The 12,035-nt window shown below is 46.2% G+C and overlaps 1 protein-coding gene across 1 annotated transcript in view; it reads right to left on the bottom strand.

Moving 5' to 3' along the window:
- Pygb (glycogen phosphorylase B) overlaps nucleotides 1-2,463 on the bottom strand; it is a 47,869-nt gene extending 45,406 nt beyond the window's left edge. The window contains exon 1 of the mRNA XM_052183862.1: nucleotides 2,095-2,463. Within this exon, the coding sequence (XP_052039822.1) occupies nucleotides 2,095-2,337 (243 nt within the window). The 5' untranslated portion in view covers nucleotides 2,338-2,463. The remainder of the gene's footprint in view (nucleotides 1-2,094) is intronic.
- Between the last annotated feature and the right edge of the window lie 9,572 nt (nucleotides 2,464-12,035).

Below are 12,035 nucleotides of genomic sequence, written 5' to 3'. Positions count from 1 at the left end.
ACCTTGAACGTGAAGACAAAGCTGTATCCCTTGCCATCCGCTGTTTGGACAACACCAGCGAATCTGAGCAACACAGCTCTTCTGCTAACAAGGCATTCTGGGGGAGCCACTGCTCCTGGCCAGTTTCCCTGGCAGTTATCCCAAGCCCTTGTTGCAATAACCTGTTTTAGCCATTTGGAGCCACTTCTTTAGAAGCTGCCTTGCATACTAAATATGAAGAAGCCCAACTAGTATTCTAACAGCCTGTCCTCATCATCTTTATTTTAGGAAGGGGAAAAGCCACAGAATGAGTTTGGAAAGCAATTACTTTTCACTCTTAGCAATTATCAAATATACTTTAATGCTCTATTTAAAAATTACTCTAAAGCTCTGTCAATAAGGCAGCTGGTGGATGCCCAGGTCTCTACTGCAAATCAGGTCATTACTAACTGGCCCCAGGTCTTCTCCTTGCTGGTTTTCACTGTATCTTAATACAGGGTAGGCACAATTCCCCATACCAAAAGCAGAAGAAAAACGAAAGAAAGAAAGAAAGAAAGAAAGAAAGAAAGAAAGAAAGAAAGAAAGAAAGAAAGAAAGAAAGAAAGAAAGAAAGAAGGAAGGAAGGAAGGAAGGAAGGAAGGAAGGAAGGAAGGAAGGAAGGAAGGAAGAAGAAAGAAAGAAAGAAAGAAAGAAAGAAAGAAAGAAAGAAAGAGACAGAGAGAGAGAAAGAAAGAAAAAGAAAGAAAGGAGGGAGGGAGGGAAGGAAGGAGGGAGGGAGGGAGGAAGGAAGGAAAGAAACAAAGAAAGAGAAAGAAAGGCAGAAAGAAAGAAAGAAAGAAAGAAAGAAAGAGAGAGAGAAAGGAAGGAAGGAAGGAAGGAAGAAAGAAAGAAAGGAGGAAAGAAAAAGGAAGGAAGGAAGGAAGAAAAAGAAAGAAAGCTACCAGGGAATGTGCAAAAATATCCATAAGTTGAAAAGCACCGTTATGTATTATTGACCCAGAGCCCCGTTTATGAGTGAAGCCACAAATGGTTTCAGATAAAATAAATGCCACAAAATTGTGCAACATACAATTATGCTATGTATTCAGGTACAGAAATTACCTGGAAACATAAATGGCAAAGAATAAGGAGGACGGGGAACTTGGTAGAGCTGGCAAGTGCCTTAATCCCAGCACTCTGGAGGAAGCAGAGGCTGGTGGGTTTCCGTGGGTTTGAAGCCAGCTTAATTGCACAGTAACCAGTCCAGCAGACTGGGCTCAAAAGTGTTGGGGGTTGGGGTGGTGAGAACTGTCAAAGATTTTGTTCAACACATTTTGTTTTCCTATGGAGAACAAAGGTTTGCAAAACAGAAAAGCTACAACTTCGAAAGCAACCTTCAAACAAGTTTTGCCAAGGTGGAAACCTCAAAGGCAGCCTTCCCCACGAGGAGTTCATCTTCGAGTTTTGGATCTCTCCTGCTTTAGGCAGACATTACAAATGATTTTCTCCTCATCAGTCTCGAAGTAGGGGGTGGGGTGGGGAGCACCGGGCGGGACAATTCCCTGCAGATTACTGATCTCACCCCTTTCCTAACCCATAAAACTACTGGATCTGGTTCCAGTTCCCCGAACTTTACTCGGGGCTGCAGAAAAACATGGGGGCGGGGGGGGGGGGGGGCGGGGAGGGGATGGAGAGTAGAGGAAGCACGAACTCTGCAGCCATCTCGGAAGTGCACAGCTGGAAAACAGCCGGAAAATCCGCGGGCAAGAGCAGACCCCTAGGGCACTTCTCTGGGATACGCAACTCCGCCGAGAGCAGAGGCCTAGCCCCATACTGCCAGATTCCAGACACACACCGGTGATGGTGGAATGACTGTGGTGGAAAACAAGGGCCACTCAGAGCCATACTTAGGGACTGGGAACTGAGGGCCGGGAAGCAGGGGGATGGGTCTCAATTAAAAGAAAACCCACAAACGCGGGTATTCGTCCCCCGAAGGAGGATGCATAACTCTTGTCACTTCATTGGTCACCGGTGACAGTGCAACAGGGACCGGGCCCGTGGGCGATACTGGGGGGCGGGGCCCGCCCTGCCCTGCCCTGGGCTCGGTCTCCCTCCCAGGGAGGGCGGTCTGCTCACCTTGGGGTCCCGCTCGTAGTAGTGCTGCTGCGTGCGGATCCAGCGGCCCACTAGGTGGTCACGAACTGTGTGTGCCAGAGCAAAGAAGTAGTCGCGAGGCGTGGCCACATTGCGGTCCTTGACCAGCGTGAAGTGCAGGTGCCTGTTGAAGCTCTTCCGCACCTCGGCCACGTCGCCTAGCCCCGCGATGCCACGCACACTAATCTGCTTCTGTCTCTCACTGTCGGTCAATGGCTTCGCCATGGCGCCAGAAGAGGCAGGGGACAAGGGATGGACCTGGAGCGAGCAGTGGAGACTCTAGTGCTGGGATGCTGCGGTGTCTCTGGCGCCAAGGACTGCGGCGGAGGCCGGCTGGTACTGATTGCGCCTGCGCACTGCGAGAGGGCCCTGTCGATGGGCGTGACCTGAGCTGGAGGCGGGGCCTCGGAGGAAGAAACTTTATCCGGCGGTTTCTGCCGGGAAGAGAGCGGGGACGCCCGAGGGAAAATGGTTTAGCCCTTTTACTGGTGTGTCTGAGGCTGGAAAAACCAGACTGCAGCTTCCCCATACCTGAGACTTAACACCTTTATGAAGCAAAAGTAGAAACCGAACCATTGGCTGCGCCTGCCACACTGGAAGGCAAACTCTTGCCATCCAGGGACTTCCTGGAGTTTCTGGGGCTGCAGGGACTGGCTCTGCACAGAATCCCCTTTAGGGCAGCATTGGGTGCTGAGGTGTAGCTGAGCTCTGTTAAACATTAAAAGAAGTGAGCGCATGCTTGACAGACAGCCCCCAATGCCTGCTGGGACTCGTCGCCGAGCTGACAGGTGGTTCTGAAAACACAGCCAAGAAAATAAAAGGTTGTTTGTGCAAAAAATTAAAAATTCAGAAGTCATATGAATGTGCCTCCGTGACACTTCACTTCTCGAGAACAAACTACACGGAACGCCTCAAGATACTAATTGCTGGCAGTGACAAACACAGAAAACCAGCTGCAAATGAAAAGATACAGCATTCTCCCCAAGGATGGCAGAGGCTGCCATCAATCACAACCCCTCTGCTTGTTAAGGAAAAATTCCACCCAGCAAGAAGTCGGCCACGCACATGGAGAGGTGGGAGAAACATTTCATTGGTGGGCTGGGAAGCAAGCTGAGGCTCTGATAGGATCCAGCCCAGCCCAAATTTCTTACAGGTTTATAGGTCAGGAGGCAATATGGCAATTCCTGCCCAGGGGACCATCTGATAGTGGTCTCTGAGAGTTTAGTTAGGCATGTTTACAGAAACAGAAATTGCAGAAACAACTGGTTTTATATAATAATACATTAAATTACAATAATACCTGTACATATCAGGCAGGTGGCAATAAAAGACATACAGGCATTGCAAATAACAGTAATCTTGGTCTATAAAAGAACTTTTCTCTTAGCGAAGTGCAAGAGGATGTGCAGCACGACCTTAGTCCTCTGGGACAACCTTCCCTTCAGACAGCTTTGGCAAATGTTTGTTTTCCAGATAAAGAGTGGGGGTTTTTAACCAGGCAGGACTCAACCTACCTAAGTAAAACTTTAATCCAATTTACTCCTACAAAACTGGTCACCAAGCTATCATAAAATCATACATACATACATACATGTATGACTATATATTTTTTGAAGGAATACCCTATGGCTGGAGAGCAGTCTCTCTGACGAGACACATAACCCTTCACCATGTGTGGGAAGCAGCTTCCCGCGGAGCTCTGTGATGAGACCCTCTGGCCATCAGTACACAGAGCTGCCTCCTGTAACTAACTCCCTTTCTGTGTTCTGGAGAAGCTTTCCCCACACAGCGAGTTAGCTGATGGGGGTGCAGAAGGTCCTGCTTGTGGAGATAAAGGTTGTCACAGGGGATGCCATAAAAGTCCAGGTGTGGGGCCTGGGGTGTAGCTCGGTACCAGTGTGGTTTGCACAGCGGATACCCTGCATTCCACCCCCCAGCTCCCGAAAAGGCAAAAACAAAACTCCAAGTGTTTTTCCTGGTTTCATGATTCCAAAGTTAACTTACCTCACTCTACTCAGCGACAGACTTCTTGGGAGACAACACACAGGAAGGAACATTTCCCCCCAACTCTTGCTCTGCTTTGAAATTCACTCTACACATTACCCTTGTGATTCTCAAGCCAGCAAGATCAAATCTCAGCCACGGATACCTGGGCTGTGGGGCTCCTTCAAGGCCGGGAGACTGGAGACCCTGGCTAATGTACTCTCCTTGTGACTGGGAAGTACAGAAGTCCAGTGTGTGTGCCCTCATGACACTTCCACAGTCTTGGGGAATAGATTACAAGCTTCCAAAAAGCTAGCTGTGCCTGTAATCCCAACACTGGCTGAGGCCAGCTTCATAGGCAGACCTGCTTCAAAACAAATAGTTGTTCAAAGACTTTTCTGGTCTGACTAAGATTATAATACCTACTATGTGGGAAAGGTTCTGCTGTCTACTTTGGCAGGGAATAGGGGAACTGACCCTATTGCTCTAACGATCTGTATGCTCTACAACTGTTACGTCAGCTCCCTGAATTCCAGGCAACACTGCTGGGTTCTCTATGCCAGTCAACTAAGTGTTAAATAACCACAGACCAGACCTTTCAATAAAAGGAGGTAGATGGCAAATACATTTATTAGGCTGGGCCTGGTTAAATGGAGACCCCCAGTCGGAGTGACCTTGGTGACATGGAAGCCCTCCTTCACTGTTCTGGTTAATTTTTATCAACTTGGAGAAAGCTACAATCATCCGGGAAGTGGGACCTCAATTATGAGAATGTTACCATCAGATTGGTCTGCAAGCAAGTGTGGGAATCATTTTCTTTTTTTTTTAAAGATGTATTTATTATATGTAAGTACACTGTAGCTGTCTTCAGACACCCCACAAGGCATCAGATCTCTTTATGGATGGTTGTGAGCCACCATGTGGTTGCTGGGATTTGAACTCAGGACCTTGGGAAGAGCAGTCAGTGCTCTTAATCACTGAGCTATCTCTCTAGCCCAAGGGAATCGTTTTCTTGATTAATGTTCCAAGTGGAAAAAGCTCAGCCTGCTGTGGGTGGCCTCACCCTTGGGCAGATGGCCCTGGGTTATAAAAAAGCGGAAGCTGAGTGAGTCACAGAGAACAAGCAGTATTCCTCCATGGTCTCAACATGAGTCTTAGAGGAGACAATGATTTAAACCACAGTTTATGTTTCACAACCATATAACCAACCCATTCTCCCAGCCCTGTGCCGCTTCCCCTAACCTCAGTCTCCTCAGCTGTGTTTGCCCTCGTTTTCAATCCCATCGAACAATCTTCCCATCTCCCGACGTCACACTTTAGCATTTTCACATTAGTCTCCCTCTTGATGTACGGCAGATGTTGATTCTGATTCAGTACTGTCTTGTGTAGCCCAGATGTCAGCTGAAGCTGATGTTACCGAACTCGGGTCCCCAGGTTCATCCTACACAAGACAACTGTCTACTCTGGAGACAAATGTGAGAGAGAAAGCAAGGCTTTATTTGGTGGCCTAAGAATGAGAAGGAGGATCTTTGCTCACAAGCATCTCCTAGGAGTGTGTAAGGATGCAGGCATAAGACAGAAACAGACGAAGGAGAAGCAGACAAAGAAAGGGGTCAAATTCTCATGTCCTCCCTGGGACTAGGTACAAAGAGACCTTTGAGGAATTTAGGAGTCACTATTGCTATTTTTTTTTCTTTTTTCATACTTTGGGGTTTCTGGTCACAGCAGTTGGTAGTTATCTTTAGCCTTGAAGGGAGGAGAGAGGCTTGGCAATTCTAGGTCAAGTTCTCTTTGGACTATAGTCCTAACAAAAAGATTTCTCAAACGCTTTACATGTCTGCATGCAGAGCCAATAAAACCTGACCCAAAGGTTAAAGTAGAAAGAGGGATAGACACCATGAAGACAGAGACATCAAGCTCAGCGTGGTGGTAGCACATGCCTGTCTGTAATTAAAGCAATGGAGAAGTTGAGGCAGGAGGATTATCTTAGGCACATAGTGAGTTTCAGGCCAGCCTGGGCTACAGGGTGACACTCTTACAAACAAACAAACAAAAACAAAAGAAAAGCACCCTGTGGTGGTTTGGATAGGTTTGGCCCCCATAGATTCATGTGTTTCAATAGTGGCTATAGGGAGAGGCACTATCAGGTGGTGTGGCCTTATTGGAAGAGATAGATGTGACCTGGTTGGAGAAAGTGTATCATTGTGTAAGTGGGCTTTGAGGCCCCCTATGCCTAAGCTCCGCCCAGGGTGGAGTCAAAGCCTCCTCCTAGCTGCTTTAACAGGACAAGTTTCATTGCTTCTGCCTTCAGATCAAGCTGTAGAACTATCAGCTATTCCAGCACCATGTCTGCCTGGACACTGTCATGCCTCCCACTGTGATCATAATGGACTGAACCTCTGAAACTGTAAGCCAGCCCCAATTAAATAGTTCCCTTTTTAAGAGTTGCCTTGGTCATGCTGTCCCTTCACAGCAATGAAACCCTAACAAGACACACCTATCAAACATGAGTAGATGCAAGTGAAAAATCAGGAAAAAAAATGGTATTTTGTGACATTAGGCTAAGGAGTCATGAACAAATGTCTACTTATTGTGGTAACAGGTTAATGTGAGGATACTACCAAAGTTGAACTTGGTGAAACAGTAGTTTTATTAGGATTGCTTACAAAAGCAGACTTGACTCGAAGACAACTGCATCACCAAAAGTATTTCAGCACAAATAACAACTCATGAATAGTGGAAACCTGGAGCACACTTTATAACTATATCTGCAACCTAACAGATTGGAGAGTGTCTCTTCCTGGCACCTTCCTGGTTGGCTCTGATTGATCTGAGCCTCTTCCAATTGGCTTGCCTAGTCTGATTCTTCCAAACAGCTTGTATTGTCCGGGAGTGTTTCTCAGCAGCCCTTACTGCTGATATAACCTTGGGGAGAAAGCCTAGGGCATCTGGTCAGTTTCAGGAACTTCCTGAAGTTATTGAGTTGTTTATTTGCTGAATTTGGTTTTTTGTTCATTTTTGAGAAAGAGTCTCACTATATAGCTCATTCTAGTCTTTCTCACAGATGTTGGCTTGAGTGCTGGAATTAGATGCTGAGCTGCCTACATCCTGAGTTTTAATCAGTATCCCTCCAAGTCTCAACCTTTTATTTTCAATGTTTTTTATTCTTTTAAATGTTCATACAATGTATTTTGATCATATTCTACCCCTTTCCAAACTCTTCCCAGATCTACCACCTCTCCCTACCCACCCAATTTTTTGTCCTTTAAAAAAAAAAAAACACATTAAGTCCCATTTGTGTTTCCAGTACCACCAACCTACCAGGAACCACACCTTTTTTTTTAAAAAAAGATTTTTTTAAAAAAGACTTATTAATGTATTTTGTATATAGTGTTCTGCCTGCAGGCCAGAAGAGGGTATCAGGTCTCATTATAGATGATTATGAGCCACCGTGTGGTTACTGAGAATTGAACTCAGGACCTCTAAAAAAGCAGCCAGTGCTCTTAACCTCTGAGCCATCTCTCCAGCCCCAGGTGTTGTGATCATAAAAAGAGAAAGAGGTCAGAGAATATGTTCTGTGGTGGTGTGGGGGAAGGGGAGTGCCTCAGTGGGCCCATTTCAAGGCATTTCTTCCCCCTGAGGGACCAGACACACACCGGCATAGTATAGAATAGAGTTTATTCAGGCATGCGGAGGGGAGTTAAAAGGGTAGTAGAGACAGAGAAAGGCAGAGAGAAGGAGAGAGTAGAGAAGCAGAGGCCAGGCATGACCACATAGAGAGAGCAGGGAGGGAGGAGAGCCCAAGAGGGGCCAAGGGATGTAAGAGAGGTGAGAGGAGTAAGAGAGGTAATGGGGTAAGAGAGAGGAGGGGCTGAGCACCCTCTTTTATAGTAGGCCAGGCCTACCTGGCTGTTTCCAGGTAACTGTGGGGAGGGGCATACCTGGCTGTTGCCAGCTAATTATAGGGTGGAGCTTAGACAGAATCCTAACATTCCCCACTTTTGGTTTAATTAAAAAAGAAAAATTAAGTCGGGCGGTGGTGGCGCATGCCTGTAATCCCAGCACTTTGGGAGGCAGAGGCAGGCGGATTTCTGAGTTCGAGGCCAGCCTGGTCTACAGAGTGAGTTCCAGGACAGCCAGGGCTATACAGAGAAACCCTGTCTCGAAAAAAACAAAAATCCAAAAAAAAAAAAAAAAAAAGAAAAAGAAAAAGAAAAAAAAAGAAAAATTAAAAAGAGGCGCCGGCAAAGGAGGAATAGGGTCGTTGTGATATCTTGCTGCTTCATGCTGAAATTGGGGGTGACATGTCTCTAGGGAACCTAGAGAAATGGGTATGGAGGATGTTTGTCCAGTCTCAGGAGAATTGGCTGCTTCCTTGCTGTCCAGGGTCTGTGGAGCCATCTGGGGATAGGTCAAAAGAACAGGTCCAGTAGAAGCTGTCTGTGTCCAGAGAAGCTGAGAGGAGACTGGAGCATCTGAAGGTTGCTTCTCTGGAGCTGTCCTGGATATAGCAAGGGCCTGGACTTAACAAGATGTTGAAACACATTAGTATAGGTAGGGAATAGGATTAAGTACACTTGGGAGAAAGAAAACTTTTTCTTAAGATATACAATTGAAACCCAGAAGAATCCCACTCTTTGGAATAGGTAGTAAGTGGGAACTTTGGGCAGATGTACTTATCTGGATGGAGCCTATTTGATCCATGAGAGGTAGATCTGGGTAGGTTTCCTGTAGCTAACAAGTTTACTAAAGAGATACCAGCACGAGTTAAACATGAACAGTCTTTAAGATGAGCCTTTTGTGGAGCAGAAGGAACAAGATTAAAAAGTTGGATTGTATAGTGGAATATTTATTATTAGAGTTCGGCAAATTTACAGGAACTCAGATAATGTTAGGACAGTGACACAGCAAGAAGAGGAAATGTGAAGCATTGAATGGAAACAGAGTTTAGGGAAGGAGATAACTGTCTAGCTGTCAATGTAGTCAGAAGTCTGAGGAATAAACAATAATTTAGCAGTTATATTATTTAAAAAATGACAGATTCCAGTAGCCAGCAGTTCTCTGTGGTCTCTGATATTCACGGTGACTTGGGCTGTCAATCTGGCTTTCAAGAGCAGGAGATGCAGGGCTTTTTCTCTGTGGAATGGATATCCATAACATGAGAAATGGTTTACCTTGATTTAGCTATGTCATTTGACTCAAGGTATCTGGTCTTGTCCACTGCGTTCTTCAGTGATTCTTAAATCACACACAACCTAGGCAGTGTCCTGTAGCAGTGTCTACATCTCTCTTCTGAGGCCTGGTGGAAGAAACTGTTAGAGGCTTTTGGGAATTCTGTCTGTCATAAATTTAACAATTAACAAACTTCTGACAAGATTGAGTGCAAGGTAGAATGTCAGTAGTCAAGACAGGATAAGAATAAGAGTCTTAAGTAGCTTTGACAGACTGTGTAGGTAGAGGGAAGTATGCTGTTTTATTAGGCAAAGAAGCTAAGACCAGAATAAGAAAGCTGGCAGCAGTGGTAAAAACTCATGGTGACAGAAAATGAGTTTGTCCAGGCGGATTTAGGCTTGTGACACCAACTGAGCACATAGGCTGTGAGAACATTCCAGGGCTGTGAGAGCACGGCGGATAGGTGAGGCTTGGGCCTTTTTTCATTTACCAGATTGCTGGCAGTATGTGTGAAGATCCCTTAAAATATACAATCGAAGACAATTCAGCACCCATCGGGTGAGAGGGGAGTTGCTAAATAATTCGTACCAGCATCCCAGAGGACCATTAGCAACACGGTTATGGCCAAGCTAGAAATTCAGGTCATCATGAGAAAACCTAGTGGCCCTGCGACATTTCCCAGAAATGTCAGGAAGCAACCCAATCTGGCCCAGGATTTTTTGGCAGCTGCAAGAGCTAAAAGGAAATTTAGATTGTTTCCAAGAGAGGGAGTCCCCCAAGGGCCCTATGTCCAACACGAATGTCAGCCAGGAGGCCAGTCATATGAACTGGACAGTGAAAGCCAACTCTTAGCCCCAAAGAGGATGGCCAGGCCTTATCTGGGCCTAAGGGTCCCTTGGGTCAACAGGAGAAATTCTTTATCAATTAATATAGCCATGTGTGTTTGTGGGAATTTGCAGTCCAGTAGAAGGAAATGTGGCCAGGAGTAGGAGGAAATGTTGGCCAGGAGGCAATTCCATGTGATAGACTGCAGCACACAGCTCACATGGTAGAAGCCTGTGAGTCTCACAGTAGTGGCAGGAGGTCTGCGCAGTGGTGGGGATCTACGTGGTGGATGACAGCAGGTGCTAGTAGGGTTGCCTGGATCCACAGTTCTCCTGCATAGCGAGTCTTGGTTTCCACACCAATGTTGGAGGTTGGCGGGCCACAATGGCAGCTCCAGGAAGACCATACCAGGCCAAACAGTTCCAAGTGAGGTTTATTGAGATGGGAAAGGGCAAAGGTTACAGTGGAAAGAGAAGAGGGGAAGAGAAGAGAGGAAGAGAAGGGGGCTGATTCTCTTATATATACACGGACTGTGATGTGGTCGCAGGTAAAGGTGTACCTAATGGATTCTGGGAATATGGTGTCTGTTGCCTTGGCAACAGGCGTTTAGGTCTCACTGTAGCCTATTTGATGTCACAGGTTTTAGAGGTCCTGGTACCAACGGCAGGGACCACACCTTAAAAACAAACAAACAAACCCAACTTTCCCAGAAACTATCAGTTGCCAATTGTTCCTCAGGTAGATGAAAGGATAGAAAATAATGCAGCCTAACTCTAATGACCCCAAGAAACCAGAAGTTAAAAATGCTATCTCGCTTTGTAAGAAACTAGGTAAAAGGTCACATTCCAGAGCCCGCCCTTTGTTTAGGGCTAGCAGAAAGGCCTTGAATAGGTGATCCTGGCCCCATAGGGTAACTGGAAATGGGCTAAGCTTATCTTCTGTAAACTTATGCCATTACCCCTATGCAGGAGTTCACGCAGCTGAGGGCTTTGTCATAAACTTATAAAAGCTGTCGCAATTCGGCACTCATGGTCCTCAGCCCTCTAGCCCTGCGTGGTGTACGGCTGTGGAACCCAGAATTCTGGAATAAAGAAATCCTCATGCTATTGCATCGAGACCGTTTCTCTCGAGTGATTTGGGTGTCACCTTCTGGGGTGTGGGGTGCTGGGGCACCCTCGGTTTTTGGGGGTCTTACATAGGCACGAGACTTCATGCCCCTCTCTCCTCTCCATATTGAGATTTTGTCTGGCTTGAGCTAGTGCAGAGCTTGTGAATGCCATCACAACTGCGGTGAGATTCTATGTGCAACGTCTCTGCTGTACCCCAAAACATTTTCCTTACAGTCATTCACCATCACTGGCTCCTACAGTCTTTCCCCTCCTCTTCTATGATGACTTCTAAGCCTTGTAGAGGGGTTTGATATAGACATCCCATTTAAGGATGAGCATCTTAAGATGGAATAGTTTATGTAGAGCAAATTACTGTACAAGTGGCCTCCAAGTCTCCAAAAGAAAGTAATTTAGAAAATCATTATCACTATAACCCAAATGCCAGAGGTATTATTTACAGGAAACCTGGTGGGAACTGCTAATGTAATGGCCGGATCATTTCCTCAACACCAGTGACCTTTGTTTCTGTCATGCTAGGCATGAACCTAGCAGCCCACAAAGGCCAGACAGTTGCCCTTGGCTTGAGACAGGATGCTGTTGTATAGTCTAGACTGGCCTCAAACTAATGATCTTCCCTGCTTCTACCTCCTGAATACTGGGGAATCACCAGAGCGCTGCTCTACCTCGCACCAGAATCTGGGATAATTTTCTTTTCAGACAGATAAGAGCAAGTGGAGAAGTATCTTTAAGTCTTCCAATAACACCATAACTTCTCTGAAATGACCCAGAACCTCTTGGGTTACACAGGCTAGCATCCCTGGGCCGTCTGTGGCT

This window comes from Apodemus sylvaticus, chromosome 5 (genome assembly GCF_947179515.1).
Source record: "Apodemus sylvaticus chromosome 5, mApoSyl1.1, whole genome shotgun sequence".
Classification (NCBI taxonomy): Eukaryota; Metazoa; Chordata; class Mammalia; order Rodentia; family Muridae; genus Apodemus; species Apodemus sylvaticus.
The sequence above is the reverse complement of the archived record's forward strand: the minus strand, read 5'-3'. Positions and strand labels throughout refer to the sequence as shown.